The 25,274-nt window shown below is 43.5% G+C and overlaps 8 protein-coding genes across 10 annotated transcripts; 5 read left to right on the plus strand and 3 right to left on the minus strand.

Moving 5' to 3' along the window:
• Positions 1-54: 54 nt before the first annotated feature.
• Positions 55-3,587, plus strand: ing5a (inhibitor of growth family, member 5a). Its single transcript, XM_003973853.3, has 8 exons — positions 55-415; positions 1,204-1,275; positions 1,585-1,751; positions 1,825-1,936; positions 2,020-2,119; positions 2,197-2,332; positions 2,414-2,475; positions 2,565-3,587. The coding sequence occupies exons 1-8, from the start codon at positions 379-381 to the stop codon at positions 2,602-2,604; spliced, it is 726 nt and encodes a 241-aa protein (XP_003973902.2). The 5' UTR covers positions 55-378; the 3' UTR covers positions 2,605-3,587.
• Positions 3,587-4,561, minus strand: cep19 (centrosomal protein 19). The gene is made up of 2 exons (XM_003973948.3): positions 4,281-4,561; positions 3,587-4,102 (listed from the first exon to the last, which is right to left on the minus strand). The coding sequence occupies exons 1-2, from the start codon at positions 4,408-4,410 to the stop codon at positions 3,759-3,761; spliced, it is 474 nt and encodes a 157-aa protein (XP_003973997.1). The 5' UTR covers positions 4,411-4,561; the 3' UTR covers positions 3,587-3,758.
• A 216-nt stretch (positions 4,562-4,777) lies between these two features.
• pigx (phosphatidylinositol glycan anchor biosynthesis, class X) lies at positions 4,778-6,597 on the plus strand. Of its 3 annotated transcripts, none has more exons than XM_029827641.1 (6): positions 4,778-4,945; positions 5,118-5,205; positions 5,285-5,420; positions 5,502-5,712; positions 5,845-5,945; positions 6,037-6,597. In XM_029827641.1, the coding sequence occupies exons 1-6, from the start codon at positions 4,882-4,884 to the stop codon at positions 6,172-6,174; spliced, it is 738 nt and encodes a 245-aa protein (XP_029683501.1). In that variant the 5' UTR covers positions 4,778-4,881; the 3' UTR covers positions 6,175-6,597. The 3 variants fall into 3 exon arrangements, with proteins under 3 accessions (XP_029683501.1, XP_003973998.1, XP_029683502.1); XM_003973949.3 differs by having other exon boundaries at positions 4,779-4,945; positions 5,115-5,205; XM_029827642.1 differs by lacking the exon at positions 5,118-5,205 and having other exon boundaries at positions 4,781-4,945.
• A 239-nt stretch (positions 6,598-6,836) lies between these two features.
• Positions 6,837-12,481, plus strand: pak2b (p21 protein (Cdc42/Rac)-activated kinase 2b). Its single transcript, XM_011614568.2, is given in 16 exon segments — positions 6,837-7,165; positions 8,020-8,423; positions 8,550-8,656; positions 8,743-8,893; positions 9,094-9,125; positions 9,214-9,327; positions 9,400-9,532; positions 9,621-9,670; positions 9,672-9,685; positions 9,917-9,965; positions 10,043-10,155; positions 10,229-10,346; positions 10,455-10,554; positions 10,643-10,839; positions 11,177-11,314; positions 11,407-12,481. Coding segments are annotated over 15 exon segments (1,593 nt in total). The 5' UTR covers positions 6,837-7,165; positions 8,020-8,233; the 3' UTR covers positions 11,494-12,481.
• A 387-nt stretch (positions 12,482-12,868) lies between these two features.
• On the plus strand, positions 12,869-14,651 carry rpp21 (ribonuclease P subunit p21). Its single transcript, XM_003973950.3, has 5 exons — positions 12,869-13,025; positions 13,142-13,242; positions 13,693-13,775; positions 13,867-14,004; positions 14,145-14,651. Exons 1-5 carry the CDS (start codon positions 12,891-12,893, stop codon positions 14,255-14,257), a joined length of 570 nt encoding a protein of 189 aa, XP_003973999.2. The 5' UTR covers positions 12,869-12,890; the 3' UTR covers positions 14,258-14,651.
• Positions 14,372-15,866, minus strand: aqp12 (aquaporin 12). The gene is made up of 3 exons (XM_003973857.3): positions 15,232-15,866; positions 14,845-14,961; positions 14,372-14,765 (listed from the first exon to the last, which is right to left on the minus strand). Exons 1-3 carry the CDS (start codon positions 15,821-15,823, stop codon positions 14,647-14,649), a joined length of 828 nt encoding a protein of 275 aa, XP_003973906.1. The 5' UTR covers positions 15,824-15,866; the 3' UTR covers positions 14,372-14,646.
• Positions 15,867-16,727: 861 nt separating this feature from the next.
• Positions 16,728-21,932, plus strand: slc35d1a (solute carrier family 35 member D1a). The gene is made up of 12 exons (XM_011614570.2): positions 16,728-16,936; positions 17,175-17,208; positions 17,310-17,396; positions 17,477-17,544; positions 17,643-17,714; positions 17,844-17,912; positions 18,115-18,217; positions 18,754-18,846; positions 19,375-19,442; positions 19,585-19,663; positions 19,746-19,828; positions 20,777-21,932. Exons 1-12 carry the CDS (start codon positions 16,827-16,829, stop codon positions 20,880-20,882), a joined length of 972 nt encoding a protein of 323 aa, XP_011612872.2. The 5' UTR covers positions 16,728-16,826; the 3' UTR covers positions 20,883-21,932.
• Positions 21,933-22,167: 235 nt separating this feature from the next.
• On the minus strand, positions 22,168-25,161 carry LOC101078264 (transmembrane protein 205). Its single transcript, XM_003973952.3, has 4 exons — positions 24,910-25,161; positions 23,790-24,004; positions 23,494-23,657; positions 22,168-23,412 (listed from the first exon to the last, which is right to left on the minus strand). Exons 2-4 carry the CDS (start codon positions 23,887-23,889, stop codon positions 23,110-23,112), a joined length of 567 nt encoding a protein of 188 aa, XP_003974001.1. The 5' UTR covers positions 23,890-24,004; positions 24,910-25,161; the 3' UTR covers positions 22,168-23,109.
• Positions 25,162-25,274: the final 113 nt, after the last annotated feature.

Raw genomic sequence — 25,274 nt, forward strand, 5'->3', positions numbered from 1 at the left:
CTCAAATACGACTCACAACATGTGGATTGAAAACCTTCGGTGTATATAGTGAACGGTGGACCATACGTACATGTCAATACGGAGCCCGGCTGTTCGGGAGTTTTATTTATTTGGTCAAAACCGTGAACCGCTCCGCTGGCGCGATCTGCGCATGCGCAGGAAGAAAGTTGGTCCCTTCGCGAATTCTGAGTGCGTGCGTGCGGGCTGGAGGGAAACTGTTTCCGCGTAATCGACATAGCGAGGTTCGGCTGAAAACTCGCAGAAAGCCGTACACCAGAGGCGCGAATTCATGGTCATTCAGGAGTTATAAAACAAGTATTCTGGTTAACCGCTTAAAGGCTAAGGGCAATAAACGCCAAGCTTCATAGCTAACCTGAAATGGCGACGGCAATATACTTGGAACATTACCTAGACAGTGAGTTTCCTGCTTGAATTTGTACATTTTACTTATACCACATATGTGGTTTATTTGTAATTTCGTTTATACTGCACCTTAATTTTCTTTAAAGCGATAGGTAGTAATTCGGTTGGGGTATTAGCTTGGTAGCTAACTGATTAGCATTGCAATATACCCTTATGGACAATAAAGTTAACAGACTTCATGTTTGACGTTGACTACGTTCAGATCGGGGTGCCAATATTGCACAACACTTGCTTAACTACTTGTTTACATAATTTATTAGTAGGGATCTTGTCGATTCCTACTTCCTATTAACATCGATCGGCTAGAAAACTAGTAGCTGAAGGCTGTTTTGCAATAATATACGGTAATGTACACCATTCTATTCCTTTGAATTCACCTTTATTTGAAAAAAGGCGTTTGTTTTGCAATGGTGCATTTGCAACCTGTTGGTAACCTAGCGAGGCTGCCCGCCGGGGCGGGGTTGTCCGATGTGCGTCATTGAGCACCGTAGCTAACGGCTAGCATCACGTATGAGCTAATACACGGTTAGCTTTCTATTAAAAACAAAACTAACACCTAAAGAAAAATCTCTCACTTAATTTTCATGCTTTATTTTCTGCATATTCGCATATTTAAAAATGCCAGTATCCATGAATTGGGTGGTAATGTTTGGTTTTTTTCAAATCTGACATTGCTCATGTCTATGCACATAGTTGTTCATATTTGTTCAGTTTTGAACTGTTTGTGAACATTGACCAAGGTGATCAATAAATGTCACTTTTATGTTCATCTCATTTTAGGTATTGAGAACCTACCATGCGAGTTACAGAGAAACTTCACTTTGATGCGAGATCTGGACAATAGAACTGAAGGTGAGCCCTTTAGGAGTTTCCATATTAAACATAACTTATATTCTTAAAACGAAATTTCAAAAAGGTGGAGGCCCTTTCCCCAACAGCTGTCATCGCTAAACAATAAATGCCACATTTTCCCAAATGTTTGAGAGTATCAGACTATATTTCAGCACTTCTGGGATGGTTTATGTCATCTATTGTGATGATACATTGATGCAAAACTATTACAGGCGTGTTATTGTGAAAACAATTCTTGACCTGAGTGTAATACAACAGGAAACAATAAAACAGCATCATTTTTCTGTCAACAAAAATTCCTTTTTACAGAAAAGAAAGCAGAGATTGAAAAACTGGCGGAGGAGTACGTCGTAACGGTGAAGAACCTGGCCTCGGAGCAGCGAGTGGAACACCTGCAAAAGATCCAAAATGCCTACAGCAAATGTAAAGAGTTCAGCGACGACAAAGTGCAGCTTGCGATGCAGACTTATGAGATGGTCAGTGCAGAATGCTTCACAAATATTTGTTCCAAGGTGTCAAAGTCCTACATAATACCTGTTTGATCTGCAGGTGGACAAACATATCCGCAGACTGGATGCAGATCTTGCGCGCTTTGAGAACGAGTTAAAGGAGAAACTGGAAGTGGGCGGTTATGAGAGCACCGACGGGAGAGCAGTGAAGAGTGAGCTGCCGGCTGAAAGGCTTCCAATCTTGGTTGCCAAACAGGCTCGTGTACGTCTCCATCTCACGGTGTGTTTTCCACAGAAAGTGAGAGCCGTGGGCTCCGGGAGAAACGCGGCTCCAAGGGGAGAGGAAGAAAAGGTTCAGATGAGGATTCTCCTAAAAAGAAAAAGATGAAAAACAGGTACCTTCAGGCTGAACTCCCACAGTGCAGTTCTCTTGTTTTGCTTTTGTTAATTCCCATTTGTGTCTGATCTGCAGCCCAGATTTGAGTGACGCCCTCCTGCCCATGCAGCCGTCAGACGTGTTGGACATGCCGGTTGACCCCAACGAGCCCACCTACTGCTTGTGTCACCAGGTGTCGTATGGAGAGATGATCGGATGTGATAACCCGGATGTAAGTGTTCGGCTCTTCGGGTGTTTTGGAAGCGTCAGCATCAGCCTGGTTTTTATACCCGTCCCGTGTCTCATTCTCCAGTGTCCGATCGAGTGGTTTCATTTTGCGTGCGTCGACCTCGCCACCAAACCCAAAGGCAAATGGTAAGAGCTTTGCTTCCATTATCAGCTTACGTTACGTTACTAGATGTTACGTACGTAATATCTCATCCCTTTGCCTGTCTTGAACTCAGGTTTTGTCCACGATGTACCCAAGACAAGAAGAAGAAATGAGATTTTAATTCGACTTTCAGAAGCTCTAATAACGTAGTTTTGACGTGTTTGGATAGTGTGGTATAAATTTCTGCACATTTCATTTCCTTTTGCTCAGTTTTAAAAACGGTGGGTCGTACACTTGTTTCAAAGCCCAAATCTGCATTTGGATTATAGCGCCACCTGTGATAGACCCCTCTTATAGACGTTACAACGGTGACGTTCAGGTTACCAGAGCTGGCTTTATGTAAATTGACGTTTTTCTTCGTAAACACTGGGAAAATCACTCTGTAGAAGAGTTTAAAACTGCAATGTTGTCAAAGTCCTTGACCTAAAATCAGATAATGTATTTTACTATAACAAATTTTACTATAAGAAATCAGATAAGTCTTCAGTATACTTGAAATTTTATTTTAAAGAAGTCTATTTTTAAACCTAATTGAGAGCCTGCTGAGAATTGACAGATCTGAACACCTTAATCCTCTTGTGTCACATTTTTCTGTTACCTACCTCTTTAGTGAACCATCAGTACCGGGGCAGGACTGCCATCCTTTACATTCTAGTTGTGTTTTAAATAAGCTTCAACCAAACAAGCAGAGCGGTGTTCACGCGTTTTAAATCCCTGACACAGGTCTGAATGTATTGTGGTACTAGGTCATCGTCTCTTGTCGACTGAATGAGGTATTTAAGCACTTTGAATGAAATTTGTACCAGCTTTGATACTGCGGGCTTATGTTTTACGATAGGTTCTCCTTTATCTGTCTGTGCTTTACTTAAAACCATTCATATATGTTTGTATATGAGAACTATATTTTGTGGACACATTCTTTTCCAAAGATCTCTTCATCGTATTGCTTTTGGTGTGCATTCAACAAATTGTATTTAATAGAATATTAACCTCTTTGTATTCAGCTGTGAATATCTTTTAGGTCCAACTCATAAGTAAGAGCCAAAGTCTTTGTATTTTGTAAATTTCAGTATTTTATAATAAATATTCACTATTAGTTCTGCGTGATTTTATTCAACCCCAGACGGGAATGTTCAGAAATTCTTTAACAATGACTGTAGGTCAGGAAAACGTGGAGAGAAGATGGCTCACAGGTCAAATCGAGACAGTGTATCAATTTGTTGTTTCTATATACAGGAGTTCACGTAAAATGTGGGGCAATAGAGTCTTAAAATCCATCATCGGAGTCATCGTCCCAGCTGCACTTGGCTTGGGTGCTCTTGAAATCCTTTTCCAGGTCATAAACAAAGTCGGCGGCGTCCCGGTGCCTCCGATTCCTCTCAAACACTTCATCCATTTGGTTCTTCTTGCGAGCCAACCTGTCATCGTCCAGTTTGTTCAGGTCTTCGTCGGGGTCTAGGCTGAATGAAGCCAGGCTGTGTTCCAAGCTGAAACCCTGCAAATGATCTCGCAGGATGATGTGGAGCTTCTCCAGCTGGGCCTGGGACACTCCCTCCAGGTAGGTCTGGTGCCGGGGGTGGTTCTTCAGCCTTTCTGCAGCCATGCTGTGGTCTAGGAATAAAATAAGGGCCTTTTATTACCGCAAGATCTTCATTTGGGATCACTACAGAAAGAATTATAAAGGCAGTATGCATCTTAAAAGGGGGGAATCAACCCTTTTTTGGACAAGGACTGCACAAATCCCAGAATAATAAAGTAAGACGTTTTCCGTGTAGTTATGTTTCCATACCAGAAAATTTGGAGAAGTTCCGTATCGGTATAGTTCGTTTTCGCAGTGTTTTACTCTCCTTGTGCTCGTAAATTAAGATTATAGCTGGAGGACTGAACTTCACTCCACACCGTTTTGCTTCGAAGCTCATATTCGGTTTACCTCTGCAGCAGAGCGACTTTGAAATGGTCGACACTAGGTTCTAAATAATAAAATATAACATAGTTATGAACAATACGTATAAATAAATACATCGATACCATCAGCTATTTCGGCAAACCAAGAGGTCCTTTTGTATTGGTTGCCTCGGATATTTCAATCAGAGCTGTCTTCAAAGAAGCCTGCTTGTACTCATCAAAATAAATACATGTATTTGCACTATAACCAAAATTTCAACAATTAAAAATTACCAACAGTTAATCTGAATCTCTACCTGTTAATTTATCAAGTCGCTAGCTTTCTAGGACGTCTGTTTATTTAACTTTATTTTCAGGCACTATTAAGCTTCCCCGTAGGTAAAAAGGGACCTTCAACTGCATTTTCCGGAAACAACTTTAAAGTAGTCTCTAACGATGATGTACAACCCTTAAATCTTGATGTGCCAGTTCCAGTTGCCATTTTCATGTACTTTTTAGTGTTTTTACTGTTATTTTGTTTACCATCATGTCAGTGTTTGAACGAAAAGGGTAATGTATGCTGTTATACAGTAGCTCAGAAAAAGGAAAACACATTTTACTTGTTTACAAAACCGTGCCTTTAATTTTGGGATCCTTTTATTCTTTTGTAAATGCGTAAAGCCACGTTGATTTTAGAACAAAAGAAACACATAAAAACATTTAACCTGTCTTTTGACAGAAGAGCAGAGTGAAGACCAATGTGATCTTCTAAAGAGGTCTCTTGAATCTTCATCAGTTTTGGTGGAGATCACCAAGGAAGGCTTCCACAGGTCAATAACACCTGTGCATGTTGTAACACACAACAATGAAAAATCTGTGTGTTTGATGAGTGATTTGATTGCGTTCTAGGCAGGTGGAAACTACCATTGAGCTCAGCCTTGGTTTGTCAACTGGAATCCAAGTAATGCTGCTCTATAGATGGCCCCGAGGAGTCTATCTTGATCCATACCAAATTGCATCCCTGCGAGACCAAAGAAAATGGCAGGTATGTAAAAAAGAAAGAACTGAACTAATAATCACACCAAAAAGCATGTACACTAAGTGCCATTTCTTTCCCATCTGCCAGATATTAATAGATTCGGCCATTGATTTAGAGTTACCTGCTCACAAGACTCAAGGATTTGTCACCTACGTGTATCCCATCCCTGAAGGTCCGACTCCTAGAATAAACGTCACAATTCCCATTCATGGTCGCTACCACCAGCCTTCTTTTGAAGGAAAAACATCTACATCTGTCCACATAGAACCTCCTGATCTGCTGCTGCGCTCGGCAAAATGTAAGTATTTTGTAGTTTTGGGAAATCATTTTTCTTCTTTGACAGCCAAAAATGGTCCGATATATGAAATATAAACATTAGCTTGAACTTCATTTTATTTTGTTTATAAATACACTTCTGTCGTGTTTTCAGGTACACAGTTCAGCATCTTTGAGCCTGATGATGTCATCAATGCTCCCTGTACACCTGACAATTCAAGCACTTGTTCATGGGTCAAAGGTCACAGTCAACAGGTTATTTCTTCTCTTTTAACACTATCTGTGAGCATTATTGTCCACTATTGTCTTGAATGACTAAATGAGTCTACCCTCATCTATCCTGTAGGTCCAAGACCCTGTGTGTTTGCACTTTCCAGTGGGTGATGGACTTTTGCTGATGCCCGTATGCGCTGGAACTCTTCTGGTCACGATGATCTGCTGTGTGCTGCTGTCCAAATATATGTGGAAACACCGAATCAGTTAAACAAAATAGAAATGCAACGTTAAAGAGTTCATTCAAGTTTTGACATCACAATATTGAAATGATACGGTAGATTTTCTCTTTGTTTTGCATTAGACACAAGTTTGTTGTCTGTAACAACAACGGCCAGTTTTTAATGTTGTTTTTTTTGTTGCCAATTAAGGCAATAACCCTAAAAATATTTAAAGTAAAGAGTTGTGCTGATGTAAAAACACACCGACTTGCTTTGTAAAATCTTTCTTTTTGGTATGACTGAAAACAAGTCAACATAAATGTCTTAATTTTATCTCGGTTTGCATTTTCAGCAAATTAAGTGGGTCAAAGGTGAATAGCAAAGAACCAACTGTGAATCTCACTAAACCTCTGTGTCTGGACATTTTCAGAGGTTAAAATGACTTTAGCACATAAAGGATGTACAAAACTTGATGCGACCGAATCGTTATTATATTAAGAGTGTTTGCAATACTGATCTTTTACCATCACTGAGACACAATCCATGTCCACACTGTAGCAAAATAAACATCTTGCATTGGGGGGAAAGTGTGTAAAATGAGGGTAAATGCAGGTTTATCCTTTAACCCACATCACTGAAAGGTGTGGTGCTGCTCAGCTGCATGAGCCAAAATGACATTTGAGAAGATCCCTTCCTAATGATTCCCATTCTGGGGACAGCGTCCACCTCTGTCCGCAGGCTGCGGTGCTTCACGCACGGTTCATCTGGGGCATTTATTGAGCAGGCTTGGGCTGGGTCGGTAGTTCCGCTTCCCCCTCGTCATAGCGGAATCATCCAAAGGCCGAAAAAGACAAGAAAACTTGCACTGTAAATAGTTGTCGACGCGCTTTCACCAAGCTGTTTCTACGGGATCTGGGCCACCGAGCCCTCATGCGTCAGGAGGAGAACTTTTAGCGGAATCTTAAGCTTTTTCCTACCCAGCCCGTCGAGGGTCATCCGGGAGTAAAGTTCTATTCAAGTTTAAGTGGTGTGGAACCTCCGGTGAGCTCCGCGTCGGCTACGTTAGCGTGCAAATAAAGCAGATCCAGCCTTGATATTGGTAACTTTCCGCAGCCGTGCTAATGTTTGAAGTCATCGGTTGTTTTATGTTATTGTCTGAAAATTAAGTTTGGTTGAATAAGGGTTGTCTTGGGTGGACATAAAAGGTGACAGTGATTTAGTGTAGCTTGTCATGCTAACATTAGCTTAATGCTAGCGCACTTGTTGGCCAAGTAGTTAATGCTAGCGTTAGCTGGCTAGCCGCCCCGGTTGTTGCTCATTTGAAGGGCATTTTTGAGAAAACAGAAATACCGTTAGATACCAAAACAACAGCCAAAATGTCGATATAGTGATATCAGCAAGAAACAGCCAAGTTAAGGCATTTTATTTCCATGTTAACTTCTCTGCAGTGATTGTAATTTCCTTTATTCTTCCATCCCCTGTTGGCTTCTACTGTACATTTCAAATTGGATGCATGGCATTAAAAACTGTAACAGTCGTTATCACTTATTGTTACTCCAATGTTTTACATTAAATTCCATAGTAAGCTGTCAGTTGCAGTGTTCCTCTCATTGGAACTTGATATGTTGACCTTTTTATTAGCAACATAACAGCCGCTTTATCTCCATTTCATGAGACGTCTTGTGCATTTTGGATTCTGACCTGAGAATAATGCTGTAGATGATAAGTGCAAGTCCAGAAATGTACGGGCATATTAATTCAAATAAGCCTTTTTGAATGCATTGTCCTCCCCAGGAGTCTGTAAGCTTGAAAATGCCATTTCCAGATGACTTTGCACCACATACAAGCCCCATTTGGCAGAAATGCTGTTATACTTTTCTTTGTTTTTACGTCAGATATTGCTCCAGGGGCGCTCGGTACAACCCTTCCTCTACTCTGGTCATCGGGGCCACCTCAGGTCGCTGCATGATCACGCCTGTGCCTCATGCTGATGTGAGCGCCGTCTCGCACCCTCTGTCTGCCACCCTGTCCGTCTGTGACCGCGCCGTCCCTCGGCCCATCTTAGCCCAGTGAGCCCTCCTCTCCCCCCCTCCCGAACAACCTCCAGAGATGTGTGATAACGGCGAATCTGAGGATAAACCCCCCGCCCCTCCGGTCCGCATGAGCAGCACCATCTTCAGCACCGGTTCCGGCAAAGACTCCCTCTCGGCCAACCACAGCTCCAAACCGCTGCCGTCTGTGCCCGAGGAGAGAAAACCTCGGAACAAAATCATCTCAATCTTTTCTGGAGCCGAAAAAAGTGAGAGGACAACAAGGCTCCCGTCATTTCTGATACCTGCGGTTCACTGTAGCGCAGTGTTGACCCGTATATGATGAGTTTATCCTGTAATAATGTCAACATCCTTGTTTTTGTTTTTTTTCTCAGGTGGTAGGAAGAAGGATCGGGACAAGGAGCGACCGGAGATTTCGCCGCCTTCAGACTTTGAACACACCATACACGTTGGCTTTGACGCCGTCACTGGGGAGTTCACTGTGAGTTCCTCCTGTTTGCTATTGGTCACTCGTATTCCGAAGCCCCTCGGCATCCGCCCGCCAGACCTAATGCCGTCTCTGCACAGGGCATGCCGGAGCAATGGGCCCGACTGCTCCAGACGTCAAACATCACCAAGTCGGAGCAGAAGAAAAACCCACAGGCTGTGCTGGACGTTCTCAAATTTTACGACTCGACAGGCAACGGTCGGCAGAAGTACCTCAGCTTTTCCTCCTCTGGTGAGGCTCTGAATTCAATTTGTTAAGTTGCCCTCAAGTTATTTATTGCCTCTTGTCTTCAAGCGGATTCTTCTCCCCTGAGCAACAATGGGATCGATATGAGCTCATGTAAATCATTAAGTCCAAGAACATCAGAACAGTTCGGTGTTTCTGCGGCCGCTGCTTGTTTTTCATCTGCGAATCTGCTCTTTTATTTGCAGAAAAAGACGCTTTCACACCAGGCCCTCAGTCTGTGAGTGTTAAAAACTGTTGAAACACACACACAGGTGTGTTTACTGTGTGGTCCTGTAGAATTCTGACAATATTTCCCTCTAAATTAGCCCGTCAAGAAAGGCACCGAACCCTCCTCTGCGAATATCAAAGACATCGACGATGACGACGACGACGAAACTCCTCCTCCTGTCGTGGCACCGAGACCGGAGCACACAAAGAGTGTGAGTCCTATTTCTCATACGCCTGAAACGCTGCTTTCCTTGTTTAGTTTATAGATGTGTGTGTTTGTGCAGGTGTACACTCGCTCGGTGATCGATCCGATCCCTGCCCCAAATCCCTGCGTGGACGGCGACGTGGCTTCCAAGGCTGCAGACAGGCAGAAAAAGAAGGGCAAGATGTCTGATGAGGAAATCATGGATAAACTGAGTCAGTTAGTTCTTCCCAGATCCTCCTGATACAGCACAGCTCTTTAAGTGCTGCTGCTTCCTTTACACGCCATCGTTTTTGTTTCAAGGAACCATCGTGAGCATCGGAGACCCCAAGAAGAAATACACCAGATACGAAAAAAATCGGTCAGGGGTGAGTGTTAATGTGTCATCGAGCGTTTGTGAATCACTTTATAAGATTGTTCCAGCGATTGATCCATATTGGGGTGTTTGTGGACTTGTCAGCATCCTATTTCCCAGACAAAATGCCCAGTTTTTAATCTAAAACGATCAGTTTTGTTACATATCCTGAATGAACCGTTGCAGCGTTTGTGGGGAAAACAAGAAAGCAGGTTTATGGGTTTGGTTTTTCTCACATTTTCAGTGCATCTGGAACCGTCTTCACAGCCATCGATGTGGCTACTGGCCAGGAGGTGAGTGACTGGGATCCTCAGGGAGGCTCCCCAGTTGAACAAAACATGGAGTCCTTGCGCTCTCTCTCTCTTTTCAGGTGGCCATTAAACAGATCAACCTTCAGAAGCAGCCCAAGAAGGAGCTGATCATCAATGAGATTCTGGTGATGAAGGAGCTGAAGAACCCCAACATCGTCAACTTCTTAGACAGGTGATACAAGGACAACCCGCACATTCCCCGGCTGCACGGTAGCAGTGGGTCATGGTGTGTGTTTGTGCGTCAGTTTCCTGATGGGGGAGGAGCTGTTTGTGGTGATGGAGTACCTGGCCGGCGGGTCGCTGACAGATGTGGTCACGGAGACCTGCATGGATGAGGCCCAGATCGCTGCTGTCTGCCGAGAGGTAACGCTCCAGCCGGGGGCCCCGTGGAAAGATTTCAGCCTGGGTTTTTACATTATTTGATGGTTGAAAGGCTCAGCAATGTCCTCCCATTCTCTTCACTTCCTGCAGTGTTTACAAGCCTTGGATTTCCTGCACGCCAACCAGGTCATTCACAGAGACATCAAAAGTGACAATGTGTTACTCGGAATGGACGGTTCTGTCAAGCTGAGTGAGTCCTGCTCCGTTGCTGCCAGGAGCAGCCTGTTAAACCCACCCGCCGTGCCGTGTGTTGACCCTCCTCTTTTATCTCCCCTCAGCCGACTTCGGCTTCTGCGCCCAGATCACTCCAGAGCAAAGCAAACGCAGCACCATGGTAGGAACGCCTTACTGGATGGCTCCTGAGGTGGTGACCCGGAAGGCTTACGGGCCCAAAGTCGACATTTGGTCACTGGGTATTATGGCCATTGAGATGGTGGAAGGAGAGCCCCCCTACCTGAACGAGAACCCGCTACGAGTGAGTGACACCAAAAGTCCACACAGGTCCCCTTTCACGTGCAACTGTATTAAAGATTTAGGAAGTACCCACCACGGTTTCAACTCCTCCCACCATTCATTTATTCTCATTCATCCAATATTTGATACAAACAGGAAGTAAGTAGGTGGAATCTGGAGACATGAATTATAAGACTTGACAAATTTACCTTACAGTAGAACTCAAACAATCACTTATATTCAGCTTAACTACAATTGCCATCCTTTTTTTGCCCGTTTAACCTGAATAAACTGCTGTGAGCGTCCATATGAAATTGCGGTTACCAGATCTCTTCATCTGGTCTCTTCCTCTCTTGCAGGCGTTGTACCTGATTGCCACAAATGGCACGCCCGAGCTCCAGAACCCAGAGAAGCTGTCCCCGGTGTTCAGAGACTTCCTCAACTGTTGCCTGGAGATGGACGTAGAGAAACGAGGCGGCAGCAAAGAGCTGCTCCAGGTCAGACGAGCTTCCTGTTTACCAAGGATTTTCTTCCATTGTTAAAGGTGCCGCTCTTTGATTGTTTGTTTGTGTTCTTTTTCCACGCGCAGCATCCTTTCCTGAAGCTGGCGAAGCCCCTCTCCAGTCTCACACCTCTCATCCTGGCCGCCAAGGAGGCCATGAAGGGCAATCGTTAACGAGAAGAGAAGAGCCGCGCCCGCCTTTCCACGCTGTGCACACGTTTGTGCCAAAACCATTTCAATATTGTGCCAGACAATTGGCTGAGAGTGTCTCGTCACTCCGCATGAAGCAGCCTTACAAGCCCCGACAGACCTCACTGTGAAGAAGACCAAAAATACAACACAACCCCCAACGCTGTCCACCAGAACTCTACACTCATCCAGACGCACGGAGACAAGCCAGCCCAGGCGCTTAGATTCAGAGTCAGGCGTAGTTACGTTGTGCAGCAAATTTCCCAGTGTCGCGGTCGGGCTGGGCTGGTATTCAACGAAGAAGATGCCTAGCTCCATGTAGTGTATTATTATTTTGTTTTTTTAATCAACTGCCTTAAACAGATGCAAAATGTTGCCTAATGTATTGTTGATTGTGAAAATTTCTTCTTCCCGTCATTTTTACTACCTTTGTAATTGACCGTTTCAGCTCGTCAGTGTCTTAGTTCTTTTGATACTTGAATTTCATACGTGTCCCCTCGTTGTTCTGATCGTTCAGTGAACTCTCGCATTTTTAAAGACATTTCCTTTTACTGTTTTTTTTTTTATAGGAAACATTTTAGTACATTCATCATGAACACATCGTCTTTTTTTTGTTTGTTTACTGTCACACTTGACAGATCTACTGTACCAGTTCTTCCCCAGTTCCACCAGTCTCCTGATACCAGAGGTGCACCTTACAGGCTAAATGTTAGATTGACAGGGTTTCTTCTTCCTTCTTTATTGTTATTATAAATGAGTATTGTATGTCAATCTCTGTCCTCTGTGTTCTTCTGGACTAAGAAATGCGCTTTTTGTATATTGTGTACTTAATGATTAGTTTTTAAAAAGTTGCCATATCAACATGGTTAGTTGTAAAATGCATGATTGAGACAATTTGTAGACCTCTTTTTGTCTGAACAACTAACAACCCTGTCTGCACATTCAAATAAATGCAACTGTTGTGCTTTTCTGATTTGGTTGTGGGGGTAATTGTTCCACGGACATGGTGCCTTATTTATATCCACATGGGGATATAAAATGACTAAGCTAGCATTTAACATTTCTTATCGATGACTGGACTGGAAACAATAAGCGTTTTTAAAATGGGTTGGTTTTATGACTGCACCTGGAAGTCGGAATGGCAATGAGCCAGTCCTGAGCCAAGGCTTCATTCCGATAACTATATGGATAAAAGGCGCAGGACAAAACAACACATTGCTGAGTGATGAAATGATTGGGAGGTCTGGTCTGCATACCCCGGAGACTAATCACCTGACGTTTAAAGACGGGTTATTCATTTCGCGGCACATTTTTGGAAATGTTAACAAACGCGTTGTGCCCCATCGTGTGCTTTTATTCTGAAGTTTCCCTCCGGAAGTGGTATGTTCATTCATCCGGTTAGCGTCCTGAACTTAGCCATCATCTTTAGACGGATTTCTCCCGACCGTTTTCCTTGTGTAATGGCAGGCCAAATAAAAGACAAAGATGCGTATCAAAGGCTAAACTATCTTTACCAGGTAGGAAGAGCAGAATCATTTGAAACGTATGCGCTGTTAGAAAGCATGCGTTTGTAGCATGCTAACCCCTCAGGCTAACGCGCTAACATGCCCGTTGGTGTGTTTATCTTCCGCAGGCTGCTCACTGTGTTCTATCACAGAACCCTGACAATGTGGAACTGGCTCGATTCTACTGTTCCACACAGAGAACTATTGCAAGACGTTTGGTTCTCAGACAGTAAGTAAAGGTTGATTTGGTGTCACGACATTTGGAATACACTACAGTGTTTTAGAGTTTGTAGTAGTTTTGGGGTAGTAATATTCTTGTATATATAATTTTATTAAAATTGGCAAAAAGGATGACATTATTCCTGCTGCAGTAACATCTCCCGGCCTGATATTATTGAATATTCATTTGTTGACAATCAGTACTTTCTAATTCCATCTGCCTTAATATCTATTGCTAACGTTTCCTTCAAAATCCAACTGTACAAATCTGGTATTTCTTCGAGCATAAAATGCATTAGCATTTAAATTGTATCATTTGTGGCATATTTTAACTTTAATATCAACACTTGTCCTGCTAACCAGAATTAATGTTCAGAGTGTAACAAAGCTGGTGTGTATTTCCATTTGAACTATACTTGTAAACGCTGCAGCACACAGCTGACTATTCATTTCTTTTCAGGGATCCATCAGTAAAAAGAACAGTATGCAAAAAGTGCTGCTCATTGCTCATCCCTGGTGTATCTGCTACCACAAGACAGCGAAGTAAGTCATTTGTTTACTTTCAGAAATGGTCCGACATATTTTTATTTAAAAATGTAATGAATGTGATGAAATTGTGTTTGTCTTTTATTAGGGAAAAAAGGCAAGATCCGCTTTACTGTTATGAGGTGCCTCAGCTGTGGACATACCAAGAAGTTATTGAATAATCCAGATTATTGTTTGTGGGCGGACCGACCTGAGGCCCAGTTGGAGCAACCACCAAAGCTGCCAGGTGACAAACCCCAACCTGACGCTCTACACCCGTCCCACCAAATGTGTTTCCATACATGCAGTAATTCTATAACCACAAAAAGAAACGTTTTCTCCTAATGTTATGTTGTCAGTGCAGTTGATTTTCTGTTTTGATCCCAGGTCCAGGGCCTTCTCTTAAAGATCGGTCAAAAGACAACCATGCAGACAAACACAGACAAACAACGTCAGTGTCTTCTACAGCCGGTGCTGCTCAGAACATAACCAGCACATAGCAGCTGTTCTTCTCTTACACTGAGTCTTAGAAAATGCTGAAATCCTATTTAAATAGTTCTGATGTCTGTTTTAGTAATTTATTTCAGTGCAAGGATATATTTTTGAGATGGGAGTCACTTTATTTAAATGTCTGTATGCAGTTGTGTCTTTATTTTTAACCATACAGATGAAGAGATGGATGATGCTATGGGAGGATATTTACTCATATCAAGTTTAAGAAACAATCATAAATAATCCCAGGTTAGATTGGGTTGGATAATGGTGTTGTCCCAAAAGAAAAGCGCTACTACTACTCTGTTTAAAAAATATTAACACAAACTGTGACTTGAAGTCAGTGTCATTAACCATTTGTTGTCAGATTCTTTTTGGAAATAAAAAGTAGTTTCTTTCACATTTTCTTCTTTTCTCCTTTTGGTACTCTGAAACGTGTTTTTTGAGAATATAGCAGGTTCTTGGAAAATATCCTTGGAATATGGCCCATATACAGGAAAAGCGCCAGAGTCATGCCTGGGGGAAAAACATTGATTGGGATTACTTTTAATAAGTGATAAGAAACTACAAATATTTTATCTACGCAATCATTTACCTGTGAAAGAGCCCAGCCAGTAGACCAGTGCGTACTCTGCCCAGGTAAACCCAGAACAGTAGAAGGTGAGGCCATAAGCCAGAGAGGGGTTGATGTAAGCTGATGTGTAGCCTCTGGCTGCACAGAACAAATGGAAACATGGAGATGTTTAATATTTAATATTACAAGAAGTTCTGGAACACTTGAAGTAGACAAGTACATGCTTATTCAGTGCTTTTTGAAAAGATAAATGAGCCACATCAAATCTGTGAAAAGCATGTGTCATATTTACTTTTATATGTCATACTTTTAAAACTACACTGTGCCTACAAATATAGTTTTAAAATATGTGCATGTTTAGAATTCTCTATTGTTTTAAAAGACAAAGGTGAGCCCCTGGGCTCTTACCTGTATGGGAGAAGAATGTGAGCAGGACAGCAATCAAGGGCACTCGGATCAAAGCATGTCTGCGTTGCAGGTTTAGTTGGATTAGATGAAAGATAAGAGCGCACACACACTCTGTGAAAAAGCCCTGAAGCAAAGAGACCAGCAGAGATGTGCTGCACTCTCTGGCCATCAGGTTTTTTATCATATGCATGTCTGTCAGCTCCAGGCTCCAGTAGTATCCTGCTGCCAGTAGAGCCACATGGGCCCCAAGAAACAGAGCAGCTACAGACAGCAGAGCAGACAGGGTGTTGGCCTCCATCTGCAGGAACCTCAAAATGACCAGATTTGGATTTCCCGTTGCACCACAGATCACACCATGTGTTAGCAGAACCACAAACAGGATGGTCACCGTCACGTCAGGACCGAGACCTCCGGCCCACTCCCCCACCTCTATAATCGTCTGCACCTCCAGCCAACATGCCACCAGCATGAAGGAGGAAGCAAACTCCAGAATGAAGCTAAACCTTGGCCATTTTCTCAGCAGCAACCGGACTAGGGTTGCAAAGATCGCTCCACCCAGGAAATATCCTAGAGATGCGTTCAGTCCGGACATGGCTGTGATCAGCTGTCCCTTCTCTGCTCGGTCCTGTCAGAAAGAAATGAATGAGAGACAGACCCTGCAACTCTGCTCCCAGTCTGGCAACGTGGCACATGTAGAGACACATTGCTTATCTGAGACACGTCATGCTTGGACCCCACATCCACCTGCCAAAATACACAGGCACATTTGCAAGGTCAGGTCACTGAGCTGGCCTTTCATTGGTCTTATATGGTGAGGTCGTGTTTAAGCATAACATAAACTGTTGAATGGAAATAATTACCAAGCATACCGCCTTGCTGCCTGCCTCTGCAGCCCACTTTCCCTTTTCTCCAAAGGTGGATCACAATAATTCTTATTAAAACAATTGTTCCCTAATGTCGCTTTTACTATTACACATCACATCAAATAAAAAGTAACATGTTCGAAATAAATTATAGAATATACATGCAATACATTTAGTGATATGCCTGATATCAGTCTTTTTGTGTGTCAAAAGAGGATGTCTTGAAGAGTGCTGCATGAAAGTCTTTAGTAACATAATAATGTACGCCACAAATCCCTGTGATATGTAGTTGTGTCTTACAGATTATTCGATTTACGTGTTGCGCTGAATTAATTTTGAATACTTCTGATTGGACTAAAAATGACCACATTGTAGACACGTGATTAAAAACCCGGACGTTTAGTCGCTTCCGCTGGGAATGGATATAAAAATAATTACATTTGCTATAAAACAGATATAAATATATCTTTTTTGTCACTCTAAGTTTTCAGCTTCAGGTTAGATCAGTTATTTACACAGTCTCTGTACCTATCGGAATGGCATTTGTCGCTTCTGTTTATGCTGACATCAAAATTTATCCGGTAACGATGAAGCGGCTGTGAGGGGCGGAAGTTGTACAACGTGCACGTGCACGTGTTGCGTGCGCGCGCGGGTGTAACGGTGGGTAAGTTTGGGGGGACGAGATGGCAGAGGAAGAGCCGACGCTCGGAGGGGAATGAGAGCTCGTCGGGGATGGCGGACAAACCTTTGACAGTGTTTGTGAAGCTGTTTGCCGCTGGGTTTTACGGTGTGAGCTCCTTTCTGATCGTCGTGATCAACAAAAGCGTCCTCACCAACTACAGGTAGGATTTCTGCTCCGCCTGAAACGGTGTTTTACTTGAGAAGCTACGGTAGCTAACGTAGCACCTGGAAGTTCAGTCGTCGGAATAGCGGAGCCGACGCGGCGGTGCCCAACAATCAGCGACAACTTTTGATTTGGGACTGCGGTCAGCAATCGCGTTTTATAAAGCCACATTTTGCGATTTCATTGTGAAGTATCAGTCAGATTCCGAGAAACTGACTGCGACTTTTCTCACGTAGGTTCCCTTCATCAATATGTGTCGGGATCGGACAAGTAAGATCGACAGCACTCTTCTCCGTGCACAAGTTTGCGTAAGCACATTACATTACCGAAGCCGGACAACATTTGTCTAATGTTCTGTTCCGTGCGTGCAGATGCTGGCTACTGTGGTTGTGCTTTGGGTGGGCAAGGCTACGAGGGTGATCAGCTTCCCAGACTGTGATGAGACTATACCTCGCAAGGTGATGGTCCTAACCACCAGTCCTCTTTAACATTTGCTCTTTTAAAGAGTCCTCATTTACCCTCTTATCTGGTTTCACAGACATTCCCTCTACCTCTTCTCTATGTGGGAAATCAGATCACTGGCCTGTTTGGAACTAAAAGGTTGAAGTAAGTGTTTTATGTGTGGACTGTTTAAAGTAATTGCTGCTGATTCAGTGACATCAGATATTTGGTCCACATGATAATATTAAGTACTCTTTCGACAGCCTGCCTATGTTCACTGTGCTCAGAAGATTCTCTATCCTGTTCACCATGCTGGCTGAGGGATTTCTACTCAAGTAAGATGGGCCATGCCCTAAAACTACTTTTTTAGGAAAAAAATTGTCAGACACTGTGCTGTCTCAAAGTCTCTTATGTATGACTCAGAGCAGACAGATTGAATTTCCTTGCTGTCTGACCTTTCACAGGAAGAAATTCTCAAGGCCAGTCCAGCTAACGGTATTTACAATGATCCTTGGGGCGTTCATAGCCGCCAGGTATGTTCTGATATGTCCAGGTGTCACGGCTTTAAGCCAAACCATAATTGCCCTTCCCTTTAACGGCTCGTCCAGCCCTGATATACGTCCTCACTTAAGTCATATTGTCCCCACATGTTGCCTTTCTGTCATTAAAGAAGCACGCCCTAAGTGAAACCATAAGCGACACAAGCCTGACTTTCCTCCATAATTCTCTTTACAGTGCAGACTTGTCGTTTGACATGCAAGGCTACGTGTTCATCCTCCTGAATGATGTGCTCACTGCAGCTAATGGAGCCTATGTGAAACAAAAATTAGACGCTAAGGTATGTGGCAGCCCCGTGAATAGTCGCCATTGTGGGCTTGGAGCTGTATACGGAATTTAGAGCTGATGTCGGTGCATTTACAGAACTCGCGAGGTGTCCTTCACTCTCTGTCCCGAAGGACTCTGCGGAAACAACACCCACAATGACTCATTCTTATTTATCTACTCGGCTGGTTTAAATGCTGTTAAAATCTGCTGTTGTAGCAGATGTGAGGCAGATTGTTCAGTTAAGTGCTCTTGGGTCAGAAATGGTTCGAGGCGTGTTTCAGTTCTATTTTATGGCACCCGAGCACACAGCTCAGCTCTCACATTACAGCAACGGCAGAGCTGGGACCACATTTAGCCCGTGATGCCGTACCAGCTGTTAATGCAGCGTAATTTGGGGAAGGAGTGCAAAATCAGACAGATGCTAGCATAAAGGTGTATTTCCGCTCTGTGCAGCGGGTCGGCCATACATGCAGCTCTGTTAGTTCCCGGGGGCTGTGTTCTCACGTGCTCTGTCTCTTCACGCTCATGTGCTTCTCTGCTTTTTCGCAGGAGCTGGGGAAGTATGGCTTGTTGTATTATAACGCTTTATTTATGATCATTCCCACACTACTGTTGGCTCATGTCACTGGAGATATGCAGAAGGTAAGACGCCGGAGTTAAGGCACAACCTTTTCCCCCTCACATTGCACACTGCCGTTGAAGTGAGCGCACCCATGTGAATACGTGTGTTCCGTTATTACGAGCTGCCTGTTTGTTGCCAATGGTTGGCAGGGACTTCCTGGTTTGACCAGCTGGGGCCCAGCAGCCACCAAGGCACAAAGCAGCTTTTATACACCTCTGAGAGTTATTGCAGCATGTGTGCCGCTTGACTGAAGAACCTCAGAAGAGATACAGACCTCCGCCCTGTAAAACTTTCTGAATCAGAGCTTTATTACAGATGTATTCGTTTAAAGATGTCAGCAGTAATTCTGCACTTCTTTTATATCCTTGTTTCCATTTACTTTCTTTTAAATCATTCGTCCACAAACTGCCTATGGATAACGTAGCTCTCTGGTGCAGTAATTACAACAGGCTCATGCTGCCACAACTGCCTTTTTATGTGATTCCTGTTTATTTTAATAATGCTGGTGGTGTATTTAATTTAGTTTTTCTAATTTTTGTTTTCCCCAGGCTGTGGAATACGACGGTTGGTCAGACATGCTTTTCCTCAGCCAGTTCATCCTCTCTTGCATCATGGGGTGAGAACACACGCCTCAGTGTAATGTGTGCGTGCGGCTGCGAGCAGGCAGGACAGAACAGACCCTGCAGACGCACCGATGTTCTGTGGCAGTGCTGATGCGTAACGCGGTCTTGAGCAACAAAGGTGACGTTTCTCTGCAGGTTCGTCCTGATGTATTCCACTGTGCTCTGCACACAGTACAACTCGGCTTTAACCACCACGATTGTCGGCTGCATCAAGGTCCACTTCAGGTTTATCGGAACATTTCGGTAGATAACCCAACAGCATTTTTAAGGCTTTGCTTGATGTGTGCGTTTTCCAGAATGTCCTAGTGACGTACATCGGGATGGTGCTGAGCGGTGACTACATCTTCTCATGGACCAACTTCATTGGGTTGAATATCAGGTATGAAGCTCCAGCTCTCTGACATCTGCTGGGTTTTAGATTTTCCGAAGGCTGGACTCACTGGTCTGAGGCCCCGTGGAGGATTTTTCTGGGCAAATGAAGTGTGCTCAAGCACCGTGTCCACGACGTCGACTGACATTCCATTTAAAGTTTGAATTTTAAGATTCCCCATTTGGCATTGTCATGGCAACACCCCCTGAAGTTCTGAGGTAATGTTGAAATGGAATTCAGCAGAGTTCAGCTTGTTTCTGATGGTAGCACAGAACTACAGCAGGCTCAGTGGGTCAAAATACTCTAAATACTGTTACCAGATTGTAGGACTCGTCAATCAGCAAGGATATATTAGTCCCGCAGTCATAGATGAATACTACAGATCAATTAATCTGATTTTCTTTAAATTTCGATGACTTTTTTTATTTTGTGTTGTTATTTTATTATTTCCAGGTGATAAATATTAAGCTGGTCCAGCATTTTAAGGCAAAACTTGAAATAAAATCAACATTTTCCTGTGTTGGGAACTCTAAAGCTGCGTCATCATCACTGGTGCTTAATTAAACCAGGCTGTTCTGAGTCTCCCTCTGACACAAAGTCACCTCTGGGGAGGCTTTGTTTACCTCCCAGCCCCTTGTGTGTTATATCCTAGAGGCACAGAGGTTGTCCTTGTTTACAGCTGTAAACAGATGTGAGCCCGATGAGGTTTGGTGGGTTGATGCAGACTCACAGATCACACACGCACATGCGGTTGTCAGCCATTCGCAGGAATCTCTATCTGCCTGTTGGGTCATGTTGGGGAAATATCAGCAGTGTTCCAACTGTCAATGTGCTGCAACATGTTCAAGTCTCACACTGGTGACGTTCAAACTACCCCATTTTACCAGAGAAGTTGCTGGCATTTTTGGTCCTTAGACCCTAACGCAATGCTAACGTGCTAACGTGTGTTTATTGCAGCATTGCTGGCAGTCTGGTTTACTCCTACATCACGTTCACAGAGGAGCAGACCAATAAAGTGAGCGAAAGCACCAAACTGGACATGAAGGGCAAAGTGGTTGTATGACAAACACTGGATTTGATTCTTTTTTTATGCTTAAAAACTTATTTATGGAGTGTTTTTAGCATGATAAGACTGGTGGTGATGGAAAGGAGCGTCACCTCCTGGTACCCTGGCGACATCAACCCACCTGAGGGTTTATGGATTTATTTTGTATTGTTTTCTTTTTTATATAGTTGGATATTTATACATGAGCTTATTGTGGAGGGAAGGGACCCAGAGATGATATATTCTGTTACAAAGTTCTGACATTTCAACGATAAGATGAGTAAAATTTAAATGTATTTAGCAGGGTGCATACTGGTGCATCATGGGAAGAGTTGATAGTAATTTTAAAGGTCTAATTCTTTGCTGTTTACAAGGAATGTAACATTAGTTGCCTTCTAAGCACAGTGAGATGCACTGACATTTGTTATCTTTTTCACACACGCGCGCACACACACACACACACACACACGGCAGGTAAATGTTGATGAGAACAATGTCATCCTCCAGCCAGAGGGGCAGTGGGCTGATTGTGGCTGTACGTAACGTCGCTGCCTCCACATGGGAGCTGATTAGTTTACATGTTGCTGCCTCAGTGTTACAGAACGGCTCTAGACCTTTTGGGTCTGTTACTGGTACAAGTGAATTACCAATTGGTACTTGGGCCTTATTTGTACAAAACTATTCCGTTAATTTGCTTTCTCAACAAATTGTCAGCGCACTTTTAACTGAGGTGCCACCCAAGAAGAATGGTGAAAGTCAACCACCTGTTGGTTGCACTGTAGAGGTTACTCAATTTATCTGAAAATAGTTCTAAGTATTATTAAGATACACGTTTTTCTAAACCTTTTAAGAGTCCGTAATGTGACTTCTTGTTACATTTTTAATTTGCATCTTTTTGTATTTATTACTTTCTTAGAATGTGTGCAACTTGTACATTCTGATGCGCAACTCATCTAAGTGTATTTTTAATAAAGAAAACTGTTGAAATCCTTCTTTTCTTTTTTAAATTTATGTAGTGTTTGTGTATACTGTATATGTATCATTGTTTAAAATCACCATGGAAACCCGTTTGAGACTTTTGAACTGATTCCAATTCCGTTTACGGCCGCAAGGCGTCGCCAAACACCCATAATATAGATAAACTCGTTACTTTCTCCGCAACTTAGAATTTCCTGTAATTTTACAGACATGAAACATGAAATATTTAAATTTCCAATGCAAACTACGAGGTGACAGCTGTTTTTGATAATTTAGCTGTATATATGCTTAAATTGTGCCACAAGAGACAAATTAAATGTGAAAGCATATGGAGGCGGCAGCATTGGTAGCTCAGTGTGTTAAGGACTGGGCTAAGAAGCAGAGGGCTCCCAATTCAAGACTCAGCATGGACAAAAACACCAAAAGGTGCTCTGGCAGGGAAAGGTCCCAGAACACCCCAAAATTATGCCAAGGTACTAAATCCACAACCCCTGCAACCAAAAAGATGGGATAGGCTTCAGCACCCTCCCCATGACTCCAAAAGGGATAAAGCAGCTAAGAAAACAAAAAGCACGTTTATTGAAAGCCTCGAGCCTGGCATGATGCATCCAGCAAAGCAAACCTTTTAAATTACAGATCACACTTGCATCACTTTCCTGCAGACACATCACACCCACTCACAAAGACAACAAGACACTGTTCCAAAACCAGTTACAGATCAATACACTAGATCTGTTTACATATACAAAATATCCCTGGCACCAAAACTTCAAAACATTATTGATCATACGCTAGAAATCATAAATGCATCAGATCCTCTTTCAGGCACAGCAACAGGCACAAATAGCAACGAGCTCGTGAGCCAGATAAACCTGTGCCACTACACTGAAGGTACTAAGTTTACCCAAACAAGAAGAACAGGACTGGTAGCAAGACCAGCAGCTCTTGCAGAAAATCCTCTGGTGCTCAGCTATAAAAGAGCAGCAGGTTCATTTCACTGGGTTTCATTGCTTTGGTCTGGAGTCCACAGAGTAATTAACAGGTGGATACGTCCAAGAAGCCGCCAGTTTTAGCCACACTACATGTGACAGGAGTTCCTGTTTTCTTTCTGCTACAAATCAAACTGCACCCTTTCATAACAAGTGCAAAACTCAACCCTTTCCTGAGTTTTGATCTCATGAACCAGAAATATGTGATTTAAATACATAAATTAGCACGATGGTTAAAAACAAAAAGTGGCTCTTGGGTATCAAGAGTCTTTTTTTTTTTAAAGGGTGTTGAGGTTCTCAGCCATGTAGCAAAGACTATAGAAGTTGCAGCCGACGCAGCAGACATTACAGAGTGAGGACAGCAGCCGGTAGAGCCAAAGACGGCTGCTCAGGTGTCTGTATTTAATATCTGTCTCGCACAGTTTGGCATAAGCTTCCCGGTTGGACGACAGGCCGATGTCCTGGCCCAGCCCATACGCCTGCTCAATGAGGTGCATGTCCGCCATGATCTCTGACGCCATCTGGCCGAACCACTGGGCGTTGATGGCCGCCACCGTCACCGACACAAAGAAAATAAAAATCTGGTGGGGGAGAGCAGACGTCAGTTTCAAAAGCAGCATTCCATGTTGAGTTTTAGCCAAGACGGCGAAGGCGTGACAGACCTGGAAGGCCTCTCTGTCATTCAGCATGTCACTGGGATGATAAACTGCATAAATGGTAAGGTTAAAGAAGGCACAAGCTGAACCCAAGTGGAGGTAAAAGGGAACAAGCCGACTCTGGATGAATCCATACGTGTGTCTGTTCAGGTGGTTGTTCATCACAAAGCCTGCGCAGAAATGAGAATATCAATGAATAAAACGCAATAACCATCAGATTACAAGGAGGTACTTTCTCATAGCCACTAGAGCCACACAGCTGAGGTCAGAGTGATTTAGAGCTGTGAACATGTGGTACAAACTTGATATAAAGGTGACCCAGATCTGCATCCCCCAATAGGTGGAGAGCAGAATCAGCTGTATCAGCTTCACTGTGAACGTGGGCTCCTGGTCAGTGGACATGCTTGGTCCTGGGCTTCCGTCTGGGCTCCACCGGACTCTTGCAATCTGTGCTGGCTGGAAAGGCCAGTAACTTCGTCGGTCGCTGTCTGCAGGGCCCTGGGCTCGCCCAGTGCTTCTGTAAATACGAGCAACGCAGTGCATCTCAATAAAGTGGGGCAAAGGTGGAGGTAGAATGTACCAGGTCAGGTTATTTCTGACCTGGAATGCTTTTATGGTAGAGCTCCTGCATGCACATCTTCGATACGAGACACAGCTAGTAAAATACAGGTAAAGTGGACTAAAACTCTAAAACAACCGAAGCTAGTCGGTCAGGACTCGGGGAAAGTTGAACAAGTGGTCACTTTTCAAGGTGACTTTGCAGAGTTACTGGCCACAAACACCCACAGCAACACTGAAGCTGATTGTTGGAGAACAAAAACTTCCGCCCTTATCTGCCTTTATTACGGCGAGATATGCCGTGTGTGTGTGTGTGTGTGTGTGTGTGTGTGTGTGTGTGTGTGTGTGTGTGTGTGTGTGTGAGAATAAACAATGATCCAAGACAAGAAATAACGAATTTGCCTGGACATCTGTGTTCTCTACATTTCTGCATCACTGCCAGGATTGTAAGACAATTGCAAAAAGGTCAGTTATTTCTTATATTTCTGCTGAAATCTGTTGATCAACCCAGTCAATGGGTCCATTTTCCTCCTTGCTGACGACGGCGAAGGTAAACTTCGTGTCCGCATATCTCGCCGTAATAAAGGCAGATAAGGGCGGAAGTTTTTGTTCTCCAACAATCAGCTTCAGTGTTGCTGTGGGTGTTTGTGGCCAGTAACTCTGCAAAGTCACCTTGAAAAGTGACCACTTGTTCAACTTTCCCCGAGTCCTGACCGACTAGCTTCGGTTGTTGTAAGTAACGCGGTGCGCCGCCTTCGCTAGCTTTAGCTGGACCTAGCGCATAACTTCACTTTTTCAATTTTTTCTGTCAGCAGCCGTCATATTCACAATGTTAGCAGAAGGAAGAGTTTTAGTCCACTTTACCTGTATTTGAGGTAACTCCTGATAGATCCGAGAGGATATATTAGACTTGGAGCGTTTTTAGCACCCGGTTCTAACCAGTAGCTCCATCTGAGCGTCCGCAGATGTGCAGGCCACGCCCACTTTCGGCCACGCCCTCTGGCCAGCTCTCCTGAAATCACTTTTAAAACTACAAACTCAAAACTCCCCTCAGATAAAATCCCGTTAACACTGCTTTAAAAACGGCTGAGTGTGCTCTTATGGCAGCGTGCCGCGCACTCATATGTACTTCCTGTTTGTTGAAAGAGGAAAGAACAGAGTTGGTTATGAGGATCCACTTATGGGTGCCTCCTCCACTCATGTGTTTGCTTTAACTGTGCACACCAACA

Source organism: Takifugu rubripes, chromosome 20 (assembly GCF_901000725.2).
Source record: "Takifugu rubripes chromosome 20, fTakRub1.2, whole genome shotgun sequence".
Lineage (NCBI taxonomy): Eukaryota > Metazoa > Chordata > Actinopteri > Tetraodontiformes > Tetraodontidae > Takifugu > Takifugu rubripes.

Excerpts from the sequence above, each read along its gene's own strand:
- slc35d1a (XM_011614570.2), top strand. The coding sequence starts at position 16,827 with ATGGCGGACAAACCTTTGACAGTGTTTGTGAAGCTGTTTGCCGCTGGG. Across the intron at positions 17,397-17,476 it reads ATGAGACTATACCTCGCAAG|ACATTCCCTCTACCTCTTCT; the intron begins GTGATGGTCCTA and ends CTGGTTTCACAG. Across the intron at positions 17,545-17,642 it reads TTTGGAACTAAAAGGTTGAA|CCTGCCTATGTTCACTGTGC; the intron begins GTAAGTGTTTTA and ends CTCTTTCGACAG.
- cep19 (XM_003973948.3), bottom strand. The coding sequence starts at position 4,410 with ATGAGCTTCGAAGCAAAACGGTGTGGAGTGAAGTTCAGTCCTCCAGCT. Across the intron at positions 4,103-4,280 it reads GAACTTCTCCAAATTTTCTG|ACCACAGCATGGCTGCAGAA; the intron begins GTATGGAAACAT and ends TTTTATTCCTAG.
- LOC101078264 (XM_003973952.3), bottom strand. The coding sequence starts at position 23,889 with ATGTCCACTGACCAGGAGCCCACGTTCACAGTGAAGCTGATACAGCTG. Across the intron at positions 23,658-23,789 it reads CTGGGTCACCTTTATATCAA|GCTTTGTGATGAACAACCAC; the intron begins GTTTGTACCACA and ends ATTTCTGCGCAG. Across the intron at positions 23,413-23,493 it reads ATGACAGAGAGGCCTTCCAG|ATTTTTATTTTCTTTGTGTC; the intron begins GTCTGTCACGCC and ends CTCCCCCACCAG.
- ing5a (XM_003973853.3), top strand. The coding sequence starts at position 379 with ATGGCGACGGCAATATACTTGGAACATTACCTAGACA. Across the intron at positions 1,276-1,584 it reads TCTGGACAATAGAACTGAAG|AAAAGAAAGCAGAGATTGAA; the intron begins GTGAGCCCTTTA and ends TCCTTTTTACAG. Across the intron at positions 2,476-2,564 it reads ACCAAACCCAAAGGCAAATG|GTTTTGTCCACGATGTACCC; the intron begins GTAAGAGCTTTG and ends TCTTGAACTCAG.
- rpp21 (XM_003973950.3), top strand. The coding sequence starts at position 12,891 with ATGTTCATTCATCCGGTTAGCGTCCTGAACTTAGCCATCATCTTTAGA. Across the intron at positions 13,776-13,866 it reads TGCTACCACAAGACAGCGAA|GGAAAAAAGGCAAGATCCGC; the intron begins GTAAGTCATTTG and ends GTCTTTTATTAG. Across the intron at positions 14,005-14,144 it reads GCAACCACCAAAGCTGCCAG|GTCCAGGGCCTTCTCTTAAA; the intron begins GTGACAAACCCC and ends TTTTGATCCCAG.
- aqp12 (XM_003973857.3), bottom strand. The coding sequence starts at position 15,823 with ATGTCCGGACTGAACGCATCTCTAGGATATTTCCTGGGTGGAGCGATC. Across the intron at positions 14,962-15,231 it reads CACATTCTTCTCCCATACAG|CCAGAGGCTACACATCAGCT; the intron begins GTAAGAGCCCAG and ends TGTTCTGTGCAG. Across the intron at positions 14,766-14,844 it reads CTGGCTGGGCTCTTTCACAG|GCATGACTCTGGCGCTTTTC; the intron begins GTAAATGATTGC and ends TTTTTCCCCCAG.
- pigx (XM_003973949.3), top strand. The coding sequence starts at position 4,882 with ATGTACTTTTTAGTGTTTTTACTGTTATTTTGTTTACCATCATGTCAG. Across the intron at positions 4,946-5,114 it reads TCAGTGTTTGAACGAAAAGG|AAGAGCAGAGTGAAGACCAA; the intron begins GTAATGTATGCT and ends GTCTTTTGACAG. Across the intron at positions 5,421-5,501 it reads GAGACCAAAGAAAATGGCAG|ATATTAATAGATTCGGCCAT; the intron begins GTATGTAAAAAA and ends CCCATCTGCCAG.